General features: G+C 37.3%; 3 protein-coding genes across 4 annotated transcripts in view; 2 read left to right on the top strand and 1 right to left on the bottom strand.

Moving 5' to 3' along the window:
* The window catches only part of gdpd1 (glycerophosphodiester phosphodiesterase domain containing 1), a 7,530-nt gene extending 7,037 nt beyond the window's left edge, over positions 1-493 (bottom strand). Inside the window, exon 1 of the mRNA XM_008309852.2 lies at positions 488-493. Coding sequence (XP_008308074.1) covers positions 488-493 — 6 coding nt within the window. The remainder of the gene's footprint in view (positions 1-487) is intronic.
* An 869-nt stretch (positions 494-1,362) lies between these two features.
* Positions 1,363-6,123, top strand: LOC103378570 (transmembrane protein 120A). The gene is made up of 12 exons (XM_008309835.2): positions 1,363-2,362; positions 2,438-2,559; positions 2,674-2,784; positions 2,877-2,936; positions 3,999-4,094; positions 4,189-4,278; positions 4,689-4,754; positions 4,910-4,971; positions 5,056-5,148; positions 5,262-5,326; positions 5,589-5,657; positions 5,912-6,123. Exons 1-12 carry the CDS (start codon positions 2,294-2,296, stop codon positions 6,017-6,019), a joined length of 1,011 nt encoding a protein of 336 aa, XP_008308057.1. The 5' UTR covers positions 1,363-2,293; the 3' UTR covers positions 6,020-6,123.
* A 787-nt stretch (positions 6,124-6,910) lies between these two features.
* Positions 6,911-24,199, top strand: porb (P450 (cytochrome) oxidoreductase b). Of its 2 annotated transcripts, XM_008309833.3 has the most exons (16): positions 6,911-7,511; positions 10,939-11,118; positions 14,757-14,805; positions 16,416-16,544; positions 17,041-17,193; positions 17,308-17,432; positions 17,722-17,811; positions 18,256-18,354; positions 18,612-18,728; positions 19,032-19,150; positions 19,383-19,564; positions 19,667-19,816; positions 20,559-20,826; positions 21,658-21,803; positions 22,133-22,218; positions 22,501-24,199. In XM_008309833.3, exons 2-16 carry the CDS (start codon positions 10,955-10,957, stop codon positions 22,643-22,645), a joined length of 2,022 nt encoding a protein of 673 aa, XP_008308055.1. In that variant the 5' UTR covers positions 6,911-7,511; positions 10,939-10,954; the 3' UTR covers positions 22,646-24,199. The 2 variants fall into 2 exon arrangements, with proteins under 2 accessions (XP_008308055.1, XP_008308056.1); XM_008309834.3 differs by lacking the exons at positions 6,911-7,511; positions 10,939-11,118 and adding an exon at positions 11,571-12,734.
* The last annotated feature ends 1,466 nt before the right edge of the window (positions 24,200-25,665 follow it).

Genomic DNA, 25,665 nt, shown 5'->3' with positions numbered 1-25,665 from the left:
ACAACAACAACAACAACAACAACAACAAAAAAAAAACACACTGAAGGTCTCGGATGGACCAGAATGTACTCAACAACTACAACAAACAATGACTGCTGAAAAACATGGAGCTGAGTTTCTAAGGTAAGTCTATATTGATTAGTAACTAAAAACAGTTGTCAGGCGAAGACAAACAATCAAGTGGAAGTTTTACATCCAATCAAATTTACAGTTTACTTACCAGTTGCTAAAGAACCAAAGAAAGTTCTTTTAACACATATATTAATAATTAATATTAAGTAGGTTTTAGAACAGGTAGGTGCTCAAAAATTGAATAAAAAAATCAAATATGTGGTTTGGAAATGTACGTGACCCATAATTTAACAAGCAAAATGTCAAATGACGTTTTTTTTTTTATTGCTTGTTTGTTTGTTTTAGCACACTGACAAACTTAGTTTAGTGAATGTCATTTTTCAAACCGAACTAAACCCTTGCAGTAACTACTCGCTTGCATCGTGGTTAGTGCTATTGATGGTATTATTCGTTATGTATTAAATGATTATATTTATATATTATAATGTGTTATTGGTTAAAGCCCCTTCCTGTTATTCCCTGACTCATACAATGTTGAATTAAAAAGTAAAGTTTAAATGGTAAACACTGTACAAAGACGCTACTCTGAATCTTAATTAATGTTAATAACACACAAATACCTATGTTCTGTTCTACCATAAACCGGTGTTTTAAAGTATGACAATAGATAGCGTTAGCATCCTGACTAACACTAGCTTGGCTAGGGACGAGGGAGTCTTACCTTTATGTTAATTTAAATATTTTTTGCTTTTCCTGATATTAATCTTTGTCCTCACTATATTTGGTAGACGAGAACGTAAGTCAGTGGACCTGTTCAGAAGACTAGTGTGTGGAAACATGTAGTAAGGAACTGGACTTCTCTGACAAACAGCAGCAGACCGGCTTTCCGTCAGTTGTTGTCACATGCAGACCATGGTGTCCAGCAAATAAACCCGGGTCAAAACCAGCCAAAATTTCTGGAAAATGAGCCCCGTAAAAACCTTTTCAATACTGAAATCGACAACCTCACTGTCAATTGTAGCAATACTAGAAAACACACGAAAAGAAGCCAAAGCCAAAACGTACGTCACGAAAAGTCACAACAAGACCGAGTTGACGCATTCGTGTCACGTGACACATCTCACGCTATATATGGCCAGGTTTGTATGGGTGAACTGAACGCTGTGCTACGCTAACAAAATACACGTGATTGGACATGCATTTTCCGGGGGAAATCAAGCAAATGTTTTCTTACTTTTTTTCCATTGTTTTAAAAAATTGATTAATGTTAACCAGGCTGTGCTACGCTAACAAAATACACGTGTTTGGACATGCACTTTCCGGGGGAAATCAAGCAAATTTTTTCTTACTTTTTTCCGTTGTTTTAAAAAAATGATTAATGTTAACCATGGACTCTATGATTGGATGTGCTCACTAAAATATTTTGAGAGTAAAGTTAAGTAGTTCACTGATTTAGTAAAGGAGAGTCAATTGCAGAGTCAGACGATTATTTGTATAAGTGTCGACGGCTGCAAAAAAAGTGTCCCTTTATTGTTAAATGTTAATATTTAGAGCAGTGAATTGAGTTGTAAAACTGAGTTGTAAAGTTGGCCACTGTTGCACCTGTTTATGTGTTTTTCATCACTGTGTACTTGACATCACTTGGAATGTCAATGTTGTGTCATACATGTTCTCTTAGTACAAAAGGCAATGTAAAAAAAAAAAAAAAGCATCCGCACTGCACTGGGTTCTGATGGTGCTGATTTACAGTGTTATTTTAAGTTACTTTATGTCATATCATGTCAAATGTTAAATGTCTTATCATGTCAAATGTTATGTAACTAGACTTGTGTCTGGAAGGTCAAATCCTCCAGGTGCGACTGAGGTGCATCAAGCTAGATGTATTACTGTATCAAGTGTCACCATTTTACCTGACTGAGACTGACTTACATAAAAAGATATAAATGAGCCATTTATTCTGTTAATCATTTGGTCAATGAGATCACAATTTGCATTTCACTTTGAGGGTGGAGGGGGGGACAACGTCCAATTGGAAACCCTTCACATTCTTACCTGTCAAAGTTCAGGTTATGCAAGAAACTATGCACAAAGATGGACTACACACCTTAAAGAGAAATCCATAGAGCATTCGGTGCAAGTTGTTGGTTCCCGCTGATACTATTTCTACTTCTCGTTGTTGTTGTAGGTGTACATAATTGAAAGATCAACTGTCAGAAGAAAAATGTCTCAGAGTTTAACAAGCCTCCAGGATGAGTGGGAAAGTGTGGACGCAGAGTACAAACAACTTCAGGTAAGAAATATTTGTTGATTGTTGACCTTGGTATCGGATTTGCAACTGAATCACTGATTCAAATCTATTTTCTAGGAGAGACACACAATGTATTTACACAAACTGGAGGAAATTTCGAAACTACAAAACAGCTGCTCTGCTTCCATTACAAGCCAGCGAAGAAGACTTAAGGAAATGCACTCCAGTCTGGTGGATAAGTAAGTCAAACGTAATGAAAGAAACTCTCACTAAAACGATCACATAACCACAATTGCAGCAGGTTGTGTTCTTACACATGGGTCATTTCTGCTTACTACGTCCTTCTAATACAGAACCGGAACATCAGACAGAGAGGCTGAAGCTCTGGATGAGATAAAGAGCAAAATCAAAGTTCACCTGAATACTTTTTCTGAGATGGAAGCCTACCTCCCTAAGAAAAATGGGTGACAACTTCATCTTTCTCGCACATTAGTATGGATGTCATATAAAGAGTTATTCATGGCCTGAGTAATTATGATTATTATTTTTATTTTAGGTTATATCTAAGCCTGGTCCTTGGAAACGTGAATGTCACGCTTCTCAACAAACAGTCAAAGTAAGAAATCACTTTCGAAGCCAGGACAGAAAATACATTTTTTTATTTTCATTAGTACTATTAATACTCTGTGTTCACTGTGCCGTTAAATACAATCCAAAAGTATGAAGTATGTTTTTTTAGAATTTAAAATGTTTTCACACTAAGAGCAACCCATTTTTTTAAAAAAATAAATCAATTTGTACTACAAATTCACTGGAGCACGCCTATATGATCATAATGCATTTTTAAGGGCATCAGTCTTCTTTGAAATTACATCATTTTTTATATATACCACTTAATGTTATAAAGTCCAAAACAAAAATATAGTTGTAGTTCACAAATGCTGTGTTAAAGAAACTTTTCCTATCATAAAGACACGTTTTTAATAATATTCTCAGGGGTAGGTATGTAAAATATCCCTCCAGTACACAAATGATTTTTAATGGTCTCATACTGACATTTAGTCATAGTTGCTAATTTCCGGACCAATTGTACATATACATTTTTAATGGTCTCATACTGACATTTACTCATAGTTGCTAATTTCCGGACCAATAGGCCGCACTTCTCTATAAGCCGGCAGGTGTCCATGTTGTAACATGGGATATTTACACAGAAAGAGTTTACTAAGAACGTTTTTTTCCCCCTTTTAAATAAATAAAGGTTTTTTCCGGAACAGTGCCTGTAACACGGCTGGTTACACGTTAGCTCTTTTCTGCTTTGGCGCCCCGAGCGTAGTAGAAATGCACAGGGGAGACTGAGCTAACATTACCTCTGGCGCTAACTCCCTTCACTTAGCTCACAACTCACGCTTTAACATGACAGGGCTACAAACTGCTCTCAACTTCCGCTACCGTTCTCTCTCGTGCGCCCCACGTACATACATGCACACAACTATTCACAGACAGACATACGCTACTAATATAACACACAGTCTACCTCGAAAATCTATAAATTAGCCGCATCACCGTTTAAGCCGCAGGGTTAAAGTGTGTGAAAAAAGTAGCTGCTTATAGACCAGAAATTACGTTACCTTATGATGAAGACCATTCCTGACTGAAACTTCATTTTCTCTTTTAGGTTTGCATACAAAGATGAATACGAGAAGTTCAAGCTGTGCACCATGGCCGTCCTGCTGCTTATATCCTTCATATGCTACTTCTTCGTGGCCTACAGGTGTTTATGCATCAGTACACAATACAGTGTATCACTCTACTGGCTCTAATTTGAGACCTAAATCCACTGAAGTATGTGCTGTCCCTAAATTTAGATTTCTGGACGCAATCCTCAATTTCCTGCTGCTGTGGTACTACTGCACATTAACTGTCAGGGAAAGTATCCTCATCAGTAATGGCTCCAGGTAAGATCAGTCTCAGCGGTTTGTCTTTGGTGTTAGTGTCTTGGACACTGAAGTACAGATATTAACCGGAAAAATAATGATCTCCACTGGTATTTTCAGTGATGTTGTTTTCTTAATGAATAAAAGTAATTTTGGTGATTTTATAACCAGGTAGGACAGCAGCATGACACACCAAAGTGGGCAGATATGAGCTCAACATTTGCCTAATTATGTCTCTTACAAGCAAGTAAAGTGGAGGAGTGTGAATGATTCAGACCAGAAAAAAAAAAAAAAACCCACAGTCAATTTCAAGAATTTAAAAGTATTTTCAGAAATAATAGTACACCACTCTGTGTTTTGATTTGTATAAAATAATAATAAAAACAAGGTAATCATGGTGTATGTGGTATATTGTGTGCTGTCCATCATAGAATCAAAGGCTGGTGGGTTTTTCATCACTACATCTCAGCTTTTCTGTCTGGTGTGATATTAACATGGTGAGTATGAGAAGCTTGTGCCTCAATTTCACAGATTAGGCAAAAGTTACATGGTGAGTATGAGAAGCTTGTGCCTAAATTTCACAGATTAGGCAACTTTGTCTCTGTACATTGCACAATCCTTTAAAGTCAATTGCCTGAATTTAACCTTCAAGGCCAGATGGAGACTTTTACAAGATGTTCAGGAACCAGTTCCTCGCCTATTCATTCTATCAAAGTAAGGTCCAGTTATTTGTAAAAACATTCATTGTTTAACGTTTCTATCATATGCTAACTATTTTCTACTTTTTCGGACTGGAAGGTTTTGTTCAGTGTCTGCAGTGTTATTATCAGAGTGGGTGCCTGTACCGGCTACGAGCACTCGGAGAACGACACAACATGGATCTAACTGTGGGTGAGCTTCACTATGAATGTTAATGACAAAGATGCAGTACTGTTTTGTCTTTATCTGCTGGAATGGGAAAAAAATTAGAATCAAATCAACATTTTTCTGTTTTTTGTTATCAGAGGGATTTCAGTCTTGGATGTGGAAAGGGCTGACATTTCTTTTGCCCTTCCTCTTTTTTGGTCATGTGAGTACAGTCTGTGGCTGAGTTGCTGTGAGGAATTTCCTTTCTCTAAGTGTTTATCGTGCTTTTGAATACTTGCTTTGTCATGGTTAAGACTGAACAAAAAAATCACAGCCTGTATATGCAAAAATGATGATGTCTTGTTTTTGGATCCCTAGATAGGACTATTGTTTACATTTTGGCTACATCTTTTTTTTTTATTATGTATGTCTACATAAATGTGAATAACCATAAACTTTTAATTCCCTTTTATTTTGTCCTGTAGTTTTGGCAGCTCTACAATAGCCTCTGTCTCTTCAGGATGGCCCAGCTCCCAGAGTATAAAGAATGGCAGGTCCGTGCTTTTCACATTCTTTTAATTCACTGTTACTATTAAGTAGCAATTGAAATGTTCTGTTTTTATTCATGTCTTCCCAGCAAATTGGCACATTTTCCACAGTTAAAGTTCAGGAGGTTTTTTTTTTCAAAACAAGTTTAGTCAGACTTTTCAGTACAAACCCAAAGCGCTAACCACTGACAAAAATGCTTGAATTACTAATAGAAAATTATGTCATGAGTTCTTTTTTTCTGATTCCATTATGATGCCAGGTGTTGATGTGCGGTCTCTGTTTCTTCATTCTGTTCCTGGGAAATTTCTTTACCACGCTGGCTGTGTTTCTTCGGAAGCTTGTGAGCCAGAAACCAAAGAGTCTGTGATTGCACTTTGATTAAGTACATATGTGCAGTCAATTTATAAGTATAAAACTGTACCTTGCACAATTTCTTACAGTGGCAAAATAAATACAAATATTTAACTCCAATGCCTTTGCTTTTTTTGTTTTTATGTTGTCCACAAAAAGACAGAAAAAGTGAAATCACTTCCAGTTTTATGCATCTTTATGTTAGATGATGATTGTCTTTGATAGGCAGTGGTAGCTTGGTGGTTAAGGAATCAGTCTTAGGCCTGGAGGGTTTTAGGTTTGAGTCCACTGCTGCCAAGTTGTGACGGAGATGCCCTGACCATGGCACTCCTTCCTTGAGTAGCGGCAGCTGCCCCCTGCTCACTGCAGCAATGGGTAAAACGCAGAGGTCACTTTTTGTTGTGTGCCATATCGCAATAACAAGTAATTGACTTTCCTTCCTTCTGACCTAGTAGAAGATATTTTTAAAAACACCGAAGGTAGTGTATGGTTGCTCAGTGCAACATATATTGTGTAACATTAGGCAACATTTAAATAAAAATATAAATTTTATTAGAGGGGCAAAGTTTATCCAAGTTAAACTACCACTCACATCAAGTTAAATCACTTTATCTGCATCAAAGTGAAAACAAACAATGCAGTGGTTTAACTAATTGCATTTTAATGCCTGAAATGCAAATACAGTCGGTGTAGAATTTGCTTCCAAATGAAAGGATTTGCACAAACAAAAGTCTACAGCTCAAAATCACAGTAAAGTTATTTTCCAGAAACAGCAGTCAACAAATAGTTCTATGGCTATTTTTTTAAGTTGAATGCACATAAAATTATAACCAGAGGCAAACGTAGGAACAGGGGATTTATTCTTTGCAAACGTAATATCTATCTGAGCACAAAAGGTTATCACACGCTCACATGAGTGCTGCAAAGTTCGTATCGTGAGCAGTTAAAATTGGTGTGGCAGGGAATATGACCTGGGCATTACATTACATCATTACTTTAACAATTGTAGTTAAGAAACAATTTTAGCATCTTCCCTCTTGAGTGAATAATACACACGTACTCAATTTTAACCGTTTGACGTGGCAAAGAAGTGAGTGGTGACCTAGTTTGAAAGACCCCTAACATGTCCTTGTTGAGGAGTAGAGCGTGGAATTACATAACCATGAACCTCAGCCCACTCCCGGTCTTCGCACGTAACACCCTGCATGTGCACGTTGACTAAATACTGCCTTAAGAGACCGGGCCAGCCGAACACAAAACGTACCACTTGAAAATTCAAAGCCGAACAGTTACGCGACCTACATTTAAAAAACGAATCGGTCTTCTAAAGTATTTATTTTTTGCTTTAAAAATGTTTTGCTAATACCCAACCAGCGGAAGTTAAGTGAGCATGTGCAACAGCTGAGGACAACCCCCGCCGTAAAGCAGAAGATGGTTCGTTCCTACTTGGCGTAAAGTTCCCTTCTGTTTAGAACACAGTTGTGTGTCTGAAACGACAAGCAGGGAAGGTGAGTTCTTTAAAAACCCACACATTTTAAGACTATTATTCAACCGCGTGTGAGTGTCAGTTTCTGAGGAATATGTTTCAGAGATAAAAATATCGTAGTCATCGTAGTAGTCAAAGCGAACAAAATAGAAATAGCACAGGTAATATTGCGGTTTTAAGTGACTCGCGTGTATGAATTGTTGACTTGTACGCAAGGCTAACTTCTAATATTGTCCCTGCTCAACTATTTATGTAACCCGTTGACTTTAAAAATATAAAGACTAGGACCAGCCTTGGCGTTGTTTTTGTGTTATTTTCGATGTCATTTAGGCCATTATTAAGAATTGTAAGCCTTTATGTCGTCAGATTTTATAAATCAATGTTGTATGCCGATATCGGGAATGGCCTTACCCCTAAATTCACCACTGTTGGTTAAATTAGCTATTTACCTGGATTATTGGTAATTTGATATTTATATAAAAGGGAAACCCTTAAATGTTTTAGGTTAAAGCACAGCTACGGAGTCTCGATCCATGTGTTTTATGCAGAAAGGGTTGAACTCCGGTAACATCTAGTCTTACTGTTGGACTCTTGAGCTGTCAGTTAAATGCCACATTGATTATGGCACGAAATGAATGAAAGTTGGTACCGGCACACGTCACGTTTCCACAAATTTATAGGAACTGCAACTATGACAGGGTTTTTCTGGCTAACATGAATTGCACATATTGTTCGTGGAATTGTCATATCATATCTGTTTGATTAATTAAAAAAAAAAAGTTAGGCTCTAGAGTACATATAAGTAGTTGTTAAGTATACCCACTAACCCGTTTATTACTCACAGAATTTCTGCCAACCTTAATATATTCTAATATAACTCATAACTCTAGCTGTAACCTTTCTCAAAAACGGGGTTTACATTTTGGAAAAGAAACGGAAAGTAGGAAACTACACTTTTTTATTGTAATAAAAAGCTGTTGTTAGCTGTTATTTGTGTGAAAATGTAACAAAGTTTTCTACACCTAAAACCCTTTCTGGGTTAGTGGACTAGGTCGAATTGAATGGGAAATCTTCTTCTGCACGGCAGGCAAGAATTTTACCACAACAAAATATTGCACGTTGTTGCAGTAATTTGTGGAATTTACTTGTCAGAGTTCATAACAGTGATTCATTTTTGCTTCTATATATGTATATATTTTTTTAATGAAAAAATCATAATACGTAAGGGTTCATGATCATACATAACTGGAGTTATACAAGAGTTTCATCTGTTTTCATCTGTTCATCTGTATTTTAACTTGTTTGATTAAATGATTTTTTTTCTTAATTACTTTGACAGTAAACCCTAGGGTGCTGAGGCTTTATTCTAATTGACAGTCAAAGTGTCTCACAAAGGTTTGGATAGAAAGCATACAGCAAAGCACTAAACATATATTAGGTCATTATAAGGATCTGTGTATTTTCTGTTCCCAAGCACCGGTATACTATGAACCCAGGAGACAGTGCACCTGTGTATTCAGTTTGAGTTGCTTATTTCTACTGGAGATAATAGTCGACATGGTAAGTGGATATCTAAACTAATAGAGGGACATTGACATATGAGACTGAAACGGTTACATGGCTCTAAAAGCCATGCAACAGTCGTGATACAAAAACACCTTTAAACCTACTCTGTCACCTTTCTCCAATATTCTCAATAGACACATTTAACAAAATTGCTTATGACCACAGCATGTTGTATGAACACAGCTTTATGTAGGTAAGATTTTGTGCAATAATTTGAAATAGCATCAGAATAGTTCATTTAATTGACGAGTGCTGTGCGTCCATGACTGGCAGGTATTTGTCTACTTTTGTAGGTTTTCTTTTGTGACCTCTGTACCACTTGGTTGTCACACAGACACCTCTGTACACGGTTGTGCTTATGAGTCAGCAGTTCAGGACGAGACTGTGTACTCTACTGACTTCACTTTATGGCTCCATATGATGATTCCACAGCAGTTATCGTGCCTGATGACACATGTGCCATATACAGTATGCAGAAGTTTCTGGGTTCTAAATAAAGAGGAACCACATACTTGGCGACTCCAAGGGGAAGCCTGTTGCAGCAGTGTCTGTTGTTGTCTGATCACATTCTGATGGCTGTCCCAAAAACACTTAGATGATCACATTCTGATGGCTGTCCCAAAACACTTATAACTTATAACTGCCAAGTTCCTAAAATCACTATAATTAATGACATTTGTCTTTGTTTAGCATTTTCATTTTTCACAATATATTGGGTTGCACCTGTTTTCCATACCTATTGATACACAGTGCATTGTTCTTTGTGATTTTTGTCCGAGTGGTGCTGTACGTTTAACTATTGTACATAGCTGAGATTTGGCAGGTGGCAAATGAACCTGATCTCAGGGCTTTTATTCTCCAAACCAATGTGAAACCCGAGAGCTGAGTAGTACATGAAGTCCTCTTGTTTTTATGTGAAAGGAGCAGCAGCCTCTTAGGCAAATCCTAATGTAATGTTTTACAGCAAAACCTCAAAGTATCTGCTCTCGTGTGTTAGCAGTTAAGTTGCACCTTGCTTTACTTTATCTCACTGGAACTTAAAATTGACAGTTTAAGTCAAAGTTGTGTAGCCCCTGTTTATTTGAAACATGCTTGTTTCAACAGGAAGCAAAATTTCACTAATGACAAATAGAAATTGATCTCTACACTGATAGAAGTAGTCAGCTGACCTGGTCTGGTAATTCTGGATCCTGAGACATCATAACACTGCTCCCAGAGGCCGATATTTTGAAGCAAGATAAATCCAATGTTTGTTATGTTTTTTGTTTTTTGTTTTTTCGTGAGCATTTTTATGCCATTTTTATTTGAAAGCTGGATTCCTGATTTACATGGTGGTAAAATGGCTTGGCTTCTGCCTTGCAGACTGCTACAATTTGCTCAAGCCTCACCTGCAAAGAACCCCTGAAAAGAATCAAGAAATAGAAAATGAATAAATGAAAAATATTCTTTTAACTTTTTATACATTTCTCATTTAAATTTTGATAAGGTTTTTCATCTCTGATATATTGGTACACCATCTCAGTTACGCAGATATGAGTAAATGAAATTCATATTTAAATTTAATTTGTTTGCTTTGGCATTTTATTTAACAAATAATTGTTTAGTATATAATCTTGGAATTATTATCATTCATCAGCAAGTTTTCTTTTACATAACCAATGTGTGCACCGCAGTGACGGACGAGTGTTGCATTTGCTTATCTTTTACTACTCAAGCTTTTATGTCAACCAACGTCTGCACTGAATCTTTCTTTTACACATTAGGTACTCAAAACTCATCTGTTGAGCTTAAAATTAATTATATGTTTTTTGTTATAGTTCACTTTTCATGTCATCACTTGTCCTAATTGATCAAACTAATACTATTCATTTTCCTATTTTCAGTGTTAAAACGGCCAACATGGACACAGAAACCACCCAAACTATGGTCGAGGAAGAGGAGCCTCTTTTAAGCAACCTGGATATCTTTCTTTTTTCTCTAATTATTGGCCTCATTATTTACTGGTTCATGTCCCGCAAAAAGTCAGAGCCCATCCCTGAATTCAAGAAGCTGGAAACAGTAGCGTGAGTATCCTACATGGCACCTTTGTTTTCTCAGTACTGGTTTAAAAAAAAAAAAAAGCTATATAATACAACACATATGTGGTGGTACTGTCTTTCCTCCTCATGCTTATTACATATTATCACACTCTTTGCCTTGAAACAAGTGTGTGAGAGGACATGGATTACAGCTCTCGTAAATGTTCCACTAGTTCTGACCTTTGCTTGATTCTTTTACTCTCGTCGGTGTTGGCTCTTGTGGGCCCTCCCCTCCCGTCCCCAACCCCCTCCGCGATCGTTTACCCAAGAAGAGTGGACTTTAGTGAACTCCCGTGTAGCCTGCCCCAGAATTAGCCCCCTCCTCTACCACAATTGCACACTTTTTTTTGATGGAAACCAAAAGTTTAGTCGAGGGCAAACATGTTCTTGCTCCAAGACTGTGAGAAGACAGACTGTGTTGGGGGGGTCTAATGGCGGGGGAGGGGTGTTTTGTAGTGAAAACACAATGCTGGTTGTAAAGTGAAAAGATTTCTACCGGTTTATTTTTGCCTTGTGCTCTGTGTGTGTGTGTGTCTGTGGCAGGGGGAACTATAGGAAGAGAACACATCTCCCCTCCCCTTCCAGGATTACCTAACAGTTATGAAGGAGGCGTAGCCTTCCATGTCTTTCCTGTGCTTTTGTGTTTGGCCCTGAACCCATTCTGAAAGTTCCCCCGGAGAATAAATGAGAAGAGCCAGCCATGCTCCGTTTGAGAGCCCTCTCTGAAGGTGGAAAGTTGCGGGGAAAAATACAAGCAGCTCTTTCTTTTCTTCGTCTTACTTTTCTGTCTTCTTTCCCCGGCTCCCTATTTTCCCTTTGTGCGTTTGAGGCTGAGCTGCGCTGCTTTTGGAGACAGGCCAGGTCACAAATGCAATCCTTTTATGATAAATGAGGTTGCTATAGCAATGACATTCCCCCTCTCTCCTCCAGTAAGATGGGGGTGGGGTCAAACTTTACAAAAAAAAAAAAAAAAAAATTCATCCACCAACATTCACAGCACCCCTTTTTGTGGGTCTGATAACCGGCTAAATTCTCAGAATAGGTTTTTTGAGACTTCACCTTCATATCACAGCAGGAAAGGGTGGAGATGTGGAGGAAGGCATTTTTACCCTTAAACTATTTCACTGTGTTTTAGTATGAGTCACAAGTGTGGCTCTGCAGCTCAGCTCCGTTTTATGGGAAAGTCAGTTTCCCACCATTGTGTCTTTAGCAGTTGCCAGACACTGACAAGGCTTGTAGACTGCTGCGCTCTGCTCTGTATGTGTGTGTGTGAGCGCGAGCGTGTGTGTATGCAAGCCTGTGTATGTGCAAAACAGACACTGCTGCTTTGGGAGAGCAACATACGGAGAGGTAGACTTAGTTATGCCGTGTTGGAGCTTCTTTGATGAAACCAACAGCTCTTCCAAACCTAACGAATGTCCTGCTGATTTTCCATGGATTGTTTTTTTCTTCTTCTATGGCTGTGCTATGTCTCACGTTCTGGCTTTGATTTTGAGTGTGACGGTTCCCGACGTGGAGTAGCCAGAGGTTTTTGTAGTAGTGTTGTATGCCATGGGCTGTGTCTTCTCCCTGCCTGAGAACAGGAGAGATGCTGCTGAGAGGTCAGTGAAGTGTTTGATAACCAGACTAAGACAACTTTCTAATGTCAGTGCTTTTTAAAGCCAACAACTACTATGTGTGTGCATGTCTCTGTGTGTTTGACTAAAATCTTTTTTTTTTTTTATTAGAGCCAAACTGTTTGGCTGTTCATGCAAGAAAGAGAGATGCTAGTTTCCAACAGACCAAAGGAGTCTGTTGTTTTAAAAACAATTCAATTTACCTTGTTGCTTACATAAGAGATCACGATTAAAATCTCAACAACATCCAATAATTGGATTTTTCTTTTTTCTCACTTACTGTTTTTCTCTAGCTACAGTAAGCGAGTAGGAGTCGTGTTTAATAACCCAACAGATCTTTGTGTTTGATATGAGTTTTATTGATGGCATTATGACATCACACCTAAATATGTTTGAGCCTGAAATATGTGGGTTCGTTGATAACATTTTGTTTTTATTTGACAATAAGTAAAATTGTCAACTCGTCTTATTTCATCTAAAAAAAAAGAATGGAAACAAGTATGCATTTGTGACACAAGCCGAAAATGGTAAAATAGTTAATTTCCCAATATTTATGTAAAGATACACAGTACAGAGTACTAATTCAATTCATATTTGGGATCAAACGAACTTGAAAGGCTCGGCAGATAATTCTTGTTTCAGCAATGTCATTTAAAACAATCACACCGCAGCTTGTATTAAAAAAGGTTCGAACGTTTTTTTTTTTTTATTCTTTATCAGGTTTTTTACAAACTATTTGCAGAGTGGTGTTTAGTGATGTATCTTTAATTGCTTTTTGCTCTTGTCTTAAGATGCACAAACCTTCCTTAACTGTGGGGCCTGTGACACAGATGGTACTAATTACTGTTCTAACACATTGCCTCAAAGTTTAATCTCAGATTACAGCCAGTGTTTCTTTCCTGTCAGGAATTTGGTTTGTTTTGGTTTAAGATCCTTATTAAGGTCTGGGTCTGTTTTTTTTTTTTTAAATTTCATGTTAGGGCAGCCATCTTCATTGGGAGAATCCCTTTAAAAATAAACCTGTTTACAAAATTCTGAACCTGAAAAACTATTAAAACTACAGCAGGTTATGAAACTCAATCAGCTGCATCCTTAATAATTGATGTTGTTAAACTATGTGTAGGTGTTTTTTTTTTTTTTTTTTACAGGCTTGGTTTGGTTAAGACAATATTCCAACAAAAATCAAGTTATCTGACGTTTGTATTTTAATGATTAAAAAAAAGAATCCCCTCGGCTGTCATAATGAGCCCATTGAGTGACTATATATTCTCCAGTTCATGCATCTCAATTAGCTTTTTTTCCTTTTTTTTTTTTTTTGTTGTATTGACATAATTGCTGCCAGTTCAGAGCTTTGATGCTGAATTAAACAGTGTGGCATTTTAGTTTCTTGTATAATAAACACGGCTTTCCGGTTCTCTTCTCTTCAATAACCACGAGCTGTTAGCCTTAAGGATATGCAGTATATTTATATCTGATGGAAAATATTATATGATGCAATTACATTTCATATCAGGCTTTAACATTTACCAGTCTGCTGCTATCTGTTGTGTTATTGCTGAAAATGTATAAAAGTGTTTTATTTATTTATGCTTCTCTTTCAGGTACTGTATGTCTCACCTCATGACATTGATATTGGTGGTTGGACATGCTTTCATTTAAAGTCATTTCTTTCCATTGCCTTTAACTCGTTTTGACGGCATTCGTCTTAACATCATACACTGAGGCAACCTGTCGATATTTAAAACACAATTAAAGTCAAATCTGGACTTTAGTTGTGTCCTGATCTCATCATTAAAACATCAATAATGTGGGACCCAGTTCTTAGTATTCCATGAGCACAGTGTGTGTGTGTTCCTCCTTAGTTAATGTTACTTACTGTAGCTTCAGGGGAATCAGGGAGTCCTTAATTAAAACAATTAACACTAAAATAATTTTATAATTACATTCTAACTTTTTACTTGCTCCATTAATAATATTTTCTTTTCTTTTTTTTCTTTTTTTTTGCAGAACTCCCAGCTCAAGGGAGACCAGTTTTATTGAGAAAATGAAGAAGACGGTGAGTGATTGTCACTAAGACAACTCAGTTCACAGTTCACTTCTGTTGTTGTAGGTTGTCTTCAAGATGGATTCAATAATGCACGAACAAGTCATGTGAAAAGTGTTCAAGTTTGAATACTTCACTGTTATTACTATTTATTTGCAGCTATGGCTGTATTTACCTAAGAAATTAAATTATCCAGTTGAAAACTGTGATGAGCCTGTGTTCATACTTTGATGGTTATGTCTTTTGAGGCCAAAAAGACAGCGTTTTAAGTCATGTGGTTTTTGCAGCAAATATTTCAGAGGCCTTAGTGGTTGTTGAACAGAGGTTTGGATGCTGCTGCTGTTGGAGTTTGTCTCAATCTCTGCTTTTTTTAAATGATTGAATCAATACTCATGTGTTAATGGATTGATGTGGGCTTATTTTAATTTAAGTCCCTTCTCTGAGATACTGAGAAATCACTGCAGAAGTAGCAATATATATATAAAAAAAAGAAAATGCATTGGAAGAAGAAATTGAGACTGAATATTGGACAGTTTTTGTCACATCACTGCAACGTAGTTAAGGAAGGGGGCTTCCTGTGTTGGTCTTTGCATGCATTGACAACTAGTACATAGTTTTAATAAAGTTAGCATCTGCTTATTTGAAAGGAAATCACTGTGAATTCATGAATTCAAGACATTGATTTGAGAGAAAACGTGAGTTACAGTCACTAAGTTTGTAATATCTCTAAAGCCCCTGTATACCTCCATATGGTGTTGTACCAGTCCATAGGTCATTTAGTACCAGGACGCAATGGACACACAAAAAAAATGTATTTAATTTTGACTAATTTACTTTATTCTAAGAAAGACTAGTAATATCCATTTACTTCCTTTATTTAAAAATAATCTTTTAAAATAATACAGTTTAAACACTTCTGAAACATTTGATGTCAGATTTGCAACTGGTCATCCTGTTTAGAGGAAAGTAGATGGTAGAGAACCACATGATATTACACATAGGAATAGTGACACCTGGTGATGTCACTTAAGTTCATGAATATTGCTTGTAACCAGGGTCCCACGTATATAGTTGTGTTGCTTTGTTCTTTGTCATGCATATTGCACTAAATAATATTGTAATTTAAAACGTTGGTGTTTGTCTTCAGAGAGAAGACATTAGTATGCTAAGTTTTCATGAATGTTGTTACTGATGTCATAATACGTGTGGGGAAAAAGTCCCCAAAACTAAATACTACAAGTGTGTACTAACGACTAACTAAATAATAGGTGTCATCTTTCTTTTTCTTTTGTTTACATTACCTTTATAACTCGTCTTAATAGGTGTCATCTTTCTTTTTCTTTTCCAACTTGTCAAATATACTGTATCTCTAATAAATGTATCCATTCAAAAATAATTGTTATGAAAAGTCCTGGATATCAGAGATTAGCAAAAATGTCTTTCTTTCTCTCAAACTGTACAAGTAGTGTTTCACATCTATAACGATCATTTGTTCAATTTTTGCGTGTGATTGGACACACACAGCATATAGGCCACGTGTTTGGCCACACTTGGGGGAGACACAGAGATGTTTCTGTTTGCACGCGCAGCCTGTGAATGACTTTCTGCTGATTTGTATCCAGGGCAAGACCATCATTGTGTTCTATGGCTCCCAGACTGGCACAGCAGAGGAATTTGCTAACAGACTGTCCAAGGACGCTCAGCGCTATGGCATGAAAGGAATGGCTGCTGACCCTGAGGAGTATGACATGGTAACTAGGCTTTCAGTCAGACAAAATACAAACCACAGTTTAGGAAAAATAAGTCCAGGTCATTCTTATAGAAGCCATAATGAATGTTTTTCATAGTATCAGGGAAATTCACAAGAGTTTTTTCCCCTCTTTTGTCCTTTGATTAATTCAGCTGCCACTGGAAATCCATAGTCATGATGTTATAATCCAAGTCAAAAACATCCTAATCCCTGACCATTGACTGAGAAGCTGCTGCTATTGTAAAAAAAAAAAAAAAAAAAAAAAGACTGTTGGCCATGTATCTGCTGTGTACAACTTAATAGGGCAGTACCCAAAAACAACATTGTAAAACTATTGTAAACTATTTCAGGTGTAGTAATACAAAGTACAAAAATATACTCATATTCATGGATAGGATGATGTTTTATTGGCTGATGAGGGAACTCTTACTTAAATTATTTTCTTAATGGTGATTTTTCTTTTCTTTTTTTTTTTTTTTTTGTAAATTGTCTTCCAGGGGGAACTGTCACGGCTCGGTGAGATTCCAAACTCACTTGCCATATTTTGCATGGCCACCTACGGTGAAGGAGACCCAACAGATAACGCCCAGGATTTCTATGACTGGCTGCAGGAAAACGATGATGAAGACCTCTCTGGTTTAAACTACTCTGTAAATATTTTTGCATATGGATTTTTTTTTTTTTTTTTAAAATTCATGATATGAAATATTACACATTGACAATTTACAAGCCATTGGACAATAACTGGCGTGCTCTATGTGTAGATATTTGGGTTAGGTAACAAGACGTACGAGCACTATAACGCTATGGGCAAATATGTTGATAAAAGGCTGGAAGAACTGGGAGCCAAGCGCATCTACGACCTAGGAATGGGAGATGATGACGGAAAGTAAGTGTCCACCACATCGGCTGGAGCTGCAAACACATCCGTACTTCAGCTGTTTGTATCAACATAGTTGACATTAAGCACAAATTAAGACCAGTGTAAATTGACTTCTCTTATAAGTGACCACTTATGTGTCACAAAGTCGAATAGCTATGCTTAAGGTCAAGGCCGAACTGTCAACAGTTCTGCACATTTCATTACAATTTCATTGTGTAGGTTTAATAAAATGCATAAATATATAACACCCTTATGCCTTATACAAAGTCTAAATGTTGTTCTGTCTGTCTTTCAGTATTGAGGAAGACTTCATTTCCTGGAGAGAGCAGTTCTGGCCGGCTGTCTGTGAGCACTTTGGTGTTGAATCTCTTGGAGACGACTCCAGGTGATTTTTTTTGTTTTGTTTTTTTTTTAAATAAGAATATTGGTGGTTAAATGGTGTAAATTTTCTGCCATTCAGAAAATATACAACATGTCAGTCTACCTAACCAGGTCATAATGTAAAGAACAGTTGTTAGTAGTAAGATGATGAAATATTTATCTTGACAAAACAAATTTAATTTTTTTTTAAACTTAAGTATTTTAACAGATTCCCATTTGAGTTTGGTTAACAAAGCAATGTTTGTGCTTGACAAAGATTATCTGTTGAATAAAACCATCTAATGAGGTTGGAGAACCTGAAATATGTCGTTAATAAGTTGTTAAAGTTTTACACGTAAAATTATGTCAGATGACTTAACTTTGTATTTGGTCTAGTCTCTCTGTGTGTGTATATATATTAATATTTCTGTGTGCATTGTCTGAATTGTTGTTGTTTTTCGACTTACAGCATACGGCAGTACGAGCTGAAGGTGCACACTGACATCAACATGAACAAAGTATTCACAGGAGAGATTGGCCGCCTGAAGAGCTTCGAAGTCCAAAAGCCGTGAGTGCATTCAATAAAGAACCATCTGCTCATTCATGGCTCCTTTATAGAAATGTATGTTTTAGGTGTAAGTGTACTGGTTTGCAAACCGTCTGGCCCTTTGTGGACATGGATTTTTTTTAAATATCCAGTCCTATTTTAATCAGACCATGACAATTTAATTTGTAACAAGAATTATATATATCTTTAGGATTCTTCATACAGAAGTTTGTATTTTTTTTCATTTAACTGTAAAATGATGTGTTCTTTATTTTCAGGCCCTACGATGCAAAAAATCCTTTCCTTGCTCCTGTTACTGTCAACCGCAGACTCAACAAAGGCGGTGATAGACATCTCATGCACCTGGAATTGGACATCACAGGATCTAAGATCAGGTGAGTGTGGTCACGTGCACATGCATAACGTTGGTGAGAGGTGCCGGAGCAACAGAAAAACCGGAAAAAAATTGTAAATGGAAAGAAACACCGGAACAATTACAACTGATACAAACCATAAAATAACTAAAGTAATTATAAAAGCACGCTTTGCCCACACTGTTGGCGCTTCACCTGGGAAACGGCACGGGTAAACATAGTCATTGACAACATCAGACCTTCACGACACACTGGGTGAGCTATCCTGTTTCATGACCTTCAATACGGAACAAAGTGTAATCACCTTTTGTACATATTGAACAGATACGAGTCAGGCGACCATGTAGCTGTTTTCCCTACCAATGACTCCATGCTGGTGAACAAGCTGGGACAAGTCCTTGGAGTGGACCTTGATGTGGTTATCTCGCTCAACAACCTTGATGGTATGGCATTGAACCATCTCCCACACACTTCTGCTTCGCTAACCCGGCCCCCTTAGATAATCCCCGTCTTGATATGCGTCACCGTGATAGTCAGTACTGTTATAGCTGCAATAAAGTGTAAGAGCTGTAGCAGTTGAATACACAGTTGTTTTTTTTTTTTGTCAAGCAAAGTGTAAAGAGAAATTTCCTTTGTATGGGTCAAATATTTTTTTTTGTCGTGTTTCTTTTTAAGATGAGTCCAACAAAAAGCATCCCTTCCCCTGTCCTTCCACGTATCGCACGGCGCTCACTCATTACCTTGACATCACACACCCTCCTCGCACCAACGTCCTCTACGAGCTGGCACAGTACGCCTCCGACCCTAAAGACCAGGAACACCTGCGCAAAATGGCCTCCTCCTCTCCTGAGGGCAAGGTCAGTGATGCCCAGAATTGTTGTTTCTGTTGTGCTTAAAGAAGTGAGCTCTGTTGATGTCTTTCAGCAACAGCTTCTGCACCTTTCGTCACATTTATGCAGGCTCTCTACCACAGCTGGGTGTTGGATGCCTGCAGGAACATCCTTGCCGTCCTGGAAGATATGCCATCTTTGCAGCCTCCTATTGATCATCTGTGCGAGCTCCTGCCTCGTCTTCAGGCTCGCTATTACTCCATTGCCTCCTCATCCAAGGTAAATGTTTATTTAAACAGTATCTGTGTTTTAAAAAAAAAAAATCCAAATATCCTTCATCTTATACTTAATATCTTACATTTAAATATTGTCACAAGGACACTGTCATTCTTGGAGTGCATCCAAAACATTTGTACATTTGTTTGGTGAAAAGTCTATTAAAAACACGGAGTCCAGTGAAGGACTTTTAACTGGTTTTAGTGCTACTTCATCCAGGCTGTTTTTGTGTTTTTAAAAGATCACTTTTGCCAAATATAGGTGATGGAGATGTTTTAACATTTAAGCATATAAAAACTTAAATTTGCATTTAAAATTCCACCCATTAAGGAATAGTGCTTTTTTTTCTTCTTGATCATTTGGGATCCCGTGTGACTTGATACGTAATTTATTCACATGAAAATGTGTTTAATTTCTAAATATGCATCAGGATAGTTGTTAGTTGAAATAAACCATTAATTTCGAGTCATGACAAAAGATTTTAGGGTTTTAAATTAACACCTGCAAAATGCTCTACAAAATTAAAACAACAAAAAATACGGCAAGGTTGGACTGAAAAGGAGGAGGTTTTGTTAATTAATAGATTCATTTGTAATCGGTTTGTAAAGCTGTGTTTTTTTTTTCAAACAAGAAGATATTGGGGCTCATCCGACTTGGAAAACCCTGTTGTAGATTTTTTTTTTTTTTTCCCCAAACTACCCTTAAAACATTTTGTGGATGAAAGAATAACTCTCTTCTGCTCTAGGTTCACCCCAACAGTATCCACATCTGTGCAGTGGTGGTGGAGTACAAGACCAACACTGGACGCACTAACAAAGGAGTGGCCACAAACTGGCTGAAGAATAAACTGGTCACTGACAATGGCCACAAATCCACCGTTCCGATGTACATCCGCAAGTCTCAGTTTCGTCTGCCCTTCAAAGCCACCAACCCAGTCATTATGATTGGCCCTGGAACTGGAATCGCTCCCTTTATGGGCTTCATCCAGGAGAGCGGCTGGCTCAAAGAGCAAGGTATTTACTGATGATTTTTCAAGAAAGTAGATGTTGAAGTACCGTAATTTCTGGACTATAAGATGCTACTTTTTTTTTTTTACACTCTTTGAACCCTGCGGCTTAAACAATGATGCAGCTAATTTATGAATTTTTATAGGCTAGTGAAGTTCATAGCTGCTAGCGATCAATGATTCTCTGGTTAGGGGGGTTAGGGAGTTAGCCCCAGAGCTAATGTTAGCTTCAGTCCTGGAGCAGATCACTAAGTCTCCCCTGTGTATTCTAACTACGGTCGGGGCACCAAAGCAGGAAAGAGCTAACGTCTAACCAGCCATGTATCTGGCACTAAAAAAAGCATTTATTTCATAAAAAGTGAATAGAAAACTTTCTGTGTAACATTTTCTTTGTAAATATCCAATGTTACGTCTACAACGTAGACGCATGCAGCTTAGAGAAGTGCGGCCTATATATGTACAATTATTTTTTTCTTATTTTTAGATCAATTGGGTGCGGCTTATATTCAGATGCGCGCAGTAGTCTGGAAATGTATCAAACAGTATGTTAAATGGATGTCCAGCACCGAACCAGTCAGCCTGTTTCTTGTGTTTTGTTTTGTTGAACAACAGACCACAGGATACAACATACCAGTCTTTACCATTAACCTGTGGAACATGTCTACATACAGTATATGTCACTGGACACATTGGAGGACTGTGTTTCTATGCTAGATTTTATATTTAATATTAATTAATATCTTTAATTGTAGCAGATGTTTTGTTAAAGACTCCAGCAACATTTGGAAAAAAAACATGACTGGATCAACTTTTGATTTTGACTTGTTTGTGATTACAGGAAAGGAGGTGGGGGAGACGGTGATGTTTTTTGGCTGCAGGCACAAGAACGAGGATTATTTGTACCAGGAGGAGCTGGAGGAAGCAGAGAAGAATGAAGTCCTTACTCAGTTAAACGTTGCCTTCTCCAGAGACCAGGAGCAGAAGGTATGATTGTCCAGACCAGATGTTCTCACCGCTGATGAAGTGTGTAGGCAAAACTGGTTATCTGTATGTGAATATTAAGGTTTACTTAACCTTCCTGTCATGTTTGGTGGTGACAAGTGTGATGTTGATGTTTCCATACTGTATTTGCAGCCAAGTCGGCTCTTTAAGTCACAGCACTCACATTTTAAGATTCCAGACTTTTACAATTTCTCAGCCTCCTTATTATTGATGGTGTCACACGTTGTACTTGTATTGTTTAGGGTTTAAGTCACCTTATTACAGATTGTACTTATCTACGATTATCTCTGTTTCTTTCTGCTGATTTAAAGGTGTACGTGCAGCATCTGATGAAGAATAATAAAGAGCACCTCTGGAGGCTGATTCATTCAGACAACGCTCACATCTTTATCTGCGGGTAATTAACAACTCTGATTAACTGTAACACTGCTATTACGAATACTTGAAATGTAAATCTCATTATGCTGACAATGTGATGAATAAAAATAAATCGGTAAACTAATAACACTAGGGTTTGTTTATAAGAGTTCTCGGCACATTTGCGCCTCCTGGTGGCTAATGGAGAAATTTGTCAATATCATCGAAATCAATATAAGAAGACAAATTATCAGACAACAATTTAGTACAGACCAAGTACTCTGCCCACCACTGATCTCAACTTTCATTTCTCCTGATTCAGGGATGCAAGAAACATGGCAAAGGACGTGCAGGCCGCCTTTTACGAGATTGCAGAAGAAGTAGAAGGCATGACGCGCACCCAGGCCACAGACTACATAAAAAAACTGATGACCAAAGGACGCTATTCACAAGATGTTTGGAGTTAAAGCCTGAAGCCAGTTTCTTCTTGTTACTTTAGTGGTTTCTCTCTCTTTTTTTTTTTTTTTTTTTTGTTTTTTTTTTTACACATGTCCATCGTGTAAAAACAAAAGAAAAACCCTTTGGTTGATTAAAGCCACAGGTAGCAAAGGATCATATTCCTTACCTCAGCAGCAGGTTGACTTAAACCCAAACAGCAAAATTAATCTTCTTTTTTTTTTTTTCCTTTTCTCTTTCCTGTTCATGTGTCTTGCTGTAGGCTACAACTCAGTACCTGTACCTATCCTAATGAGTTTTCGCTGGAATCATATTTAAAACTGGTGGTCCCACATGGAGATGTTGCATTACTTTACAAGAACTATTGGGTGTTACGTCTGATTTCATGTAGGCACCAGCTGGCTTAAGTCAAACCAGGGTTGGCATTGTTTTACAGGTTTCTTTACTAGACAGTGAGACCTAGCGAAATATCATGTAGTTTGGGCCAGTAAACGGTTTGGAACCAGTTGTAGATGTATTGTACCACATCTCTGAATGAACGTAATGATCACTGCATAGATCCGTACCAGTAGTATCCACATACAAATATAAGATGCAAGTGGGTGCTGTCATTAATGATGTTCAAATAATTGTTTACTAATGCTTTAAATACTATTTGTTTTAAGAACTTTGTAAAAAAAAAAACCCATGGGGTATATATTAAGTAACAGCCTGAAGTCATAGGTACAATTTGATATTTGCCTTTCTGGTGACAAGGGATTTTTGCCTTATATGCATCACTGTTTGTTATACTTTGACAGTAACTTTTTTCAAGGCACACTGTTGCAAGTAGGAAAAGCTTTTAAATGTTAAAGGGCTGTGTCTTTAAGCCGGTGGTCTTAACATGATGAAATTTTTAAAGGTACCCAGGGATTTTTTTTTAAATTTAATTTAATTTTTTTTTTAGAAAATGTTGACCTCGTAACCTAATTCAGTCTTGAATATAACAACTTTAAAAGGAAACCCATGTACACTTATTGAGATTAAGATATTCATGTTTTTTTTGCAATGAAAATTATAATAAAAAAAAAAAGTAGGATTTTGGTTTTCATCTTGATCCATGCCTGCAGTGGCAGTGAGACATGAATCAGCCTCAATGTGAGTTTGCACTCTGATGGTCCCTAGTTTTATATGCATGTGTAGCATATCGAGATTAGCAGTGACTTCATATTTCTAACCATAGCAGTATACTATTGCTTGTACTTAATAATAAAAATCGGGCTATTATATGCAGAGAAGAGAGAATGAACAGATGTCCGTCCTTCATGTAGTTGGAGGTTGGCTGAAACATGATTTGCCTTCATTTGAACACTGCCTTAAAGCTTATGTTAACATATGACTCTAAACCTTCAGTCTTTTTGTAATAAATGTTTTTGTTTAACAATGTTCAAAGCAAGTTAGCATCCTCTACAACATTTTACAATGTACTGCCTCTTTTGTCATTCCACTTTATGATGTATGTAATTATTTGATGGCATTAGACCATGCATTTTTAATTAATAAAATTGAAATAATTCCATTACTTACATTTTTGTTTCATCATATTGATTTAAAATACAGGACTTTGAATATTGTACATATTTTAAAATCTATGTGCAGAAATGTCATGGTATTCATTGTTATGCATTGTTAAGCTATGGTGAGTCCGTGGTAGAGTTCTTGTCTGCCACGGGTTTCGATTCCCGGCCACTGCTACTAACTCAGTGGTTCCATAATGTAGCCTGTGTGTTGCAACCACAAACTTAATGGCGCCTCCTGTGGCAGCCTGTGCTGGTTGCAAAGACTCGCTCTGTAAATTTCACGCATGGGGAATTATTTTTAATATTATGTAGTGAAAATTCTATAGAAGTACTTTTATTACGTATCAGCGAATTTTCCTTACTGTAGGTCAAATAAATAGCGTTGCACCCCATGGATGGGCCTGGCCCCCACATTAATAACCCATTTCAGTTCTTTACTAGCAAAAAAATAAATAGGGCTACACGTTTTTTTCTGAGCCACTAAAATAACTGAAGGAGTTACTCATATTTAACTTTAAGACATAAGCATATTTTAATATAGTTTAAAAATAATAAAGGACACAAAATGAGCTGCCAAACAATATTCTTGACATCGACTACATCTTTTGTCCAAACACAAGTTATATATGCACCTTTTCTTTGTCCTTAACCTGTGTTAACGTTAACGCTAGAACCGACTTGAACTTGCGTTTAATTTAAAACGACTTTTGTAGCATACGTGGCTTCAAATGTCATGAAGGTTATAAAGACATGATTCCATTAGAATGCTGATTGATGTATCTCTTTTGAAAAACATGTAGTCAAAGATTTTTAATCCCCATGAATCACAGACCTCATCTCTACTGATGGAAAAATCTCCAGGTTTCAATGAAAGTTTAGAAAGATTCTAGGTGTATTATCATCATGTCTTTAGAGGAAATGTGGTTTTAGTTAAAATGCCAAAATGACACATCCTCTGGTCTGTCGTGCTTACAAAATATCCAGCTCAAACATCATAGTCATAGTCTTGGAGTGCAGTAGATTGTTTTTCCACTTATTGCAAATGGTTTTTTCCCCCTGCTAAACGGACCATACAAAGTTCTAGAACACCAGGAAACATGGATCTTTTTATCTGTCTTTCTGGGCATGATCTGCCGGATTGTCCTCAGATTTGTCCTTCACTGAGCACAAAAGTTGTATCACTTTGGGAATCTAACAGTGCGTATACAAGCACCTCTTGTGCTGGCTGAGTGGCAGACGATAGCCAGACAGGAATTATTGCAGCCGTTTGCACAGTAGCTTCATCCTGAATGACTCGTAGAGTAGAAGCTGTGGCGGTGTCTTTGGGTTGCACTGTTTGAGGTTTTGCTTTATTCTTTTCTTGATTTTGGTTATGTGACTTCTCTTGAACTTGGCTTTGCTTAACTTGTGGTGCCTTTTGCTCTCCTTTGTCTCTCTCCTCGTGCAGACAGGTAGGATGCTGCTTGTTGCAT

The sequence above is a fragment of the Cynoglossus semilaevis genome, chromosome 4 (genome assembly GCF_000523025.1).
Source record: "Cynoglossus semilaevis isolate Cse_v1.0 chromosome 4, Cse_v1.0, whole genome shotgun sequence".
NCBI lineage: Eukaryota > Metazoa > Chordata > Actinopteri > Pleuronectiformes > Cynoglossidae > Cynoglossus > Cynoglossus semilaevis.
The sequence above is the reverse complement of the archived record's forward strand: the minus strand, read 5'-3'. Positions and strand labels throughout refer to the sequence as shown.

What these genes read in the sequence shown, in the direction of transcription:
- porb (XM_008309833.3), top strand. Translation starts at nt 10,955, where the DNA reads ATGGACACAGAAACCACCCAAACTATGGTCGAGGAAGAGGAGCCTCTT. An exon ending in TCTCTTGGAGACGACTCCAG is followed by an intron (nt 17,812 to 18,255) that starts GTGATTTTTTTT and finishes TTCGACTTACAG; the next exon opens with CATACGGCAGTACGAGCTGA. An exon ending in ATCACAGGATCTAAGATCAG is followed by an intron (nt 18,729 to 19,031) that starts GTGAGTGTGGTC and finishes CATATTGAACAG; the next exon opens with ATACGAGTCAGGCGACCATG.
- LOC103378570 (XM_008309835.2), top strand. Translation starts at nt 2,294, where the DNA reads ATGTCTCAGAGTTTAACAAGCCTCCAGGATGAGTGGGAAAGTGTGGAC. An exon ending in TACCTCCCTAAGAAAAATGG is followed by an intron (nt 2,785 to 2,876) that starts GTGACAACTTCA and finishes TTTTTATTTTAG; the next exon opens with GTTATATCTAAGCCTGGTCC. An exon ending in CTCATCAGTAATGGCTCCAG is followed by an intron (nt 4,279 to 4,688) that starts GTAAGATCAGTC and finishes TGTCCATCATAG; the next exon opens with AATCAAAGGCTGGTGGGTTT.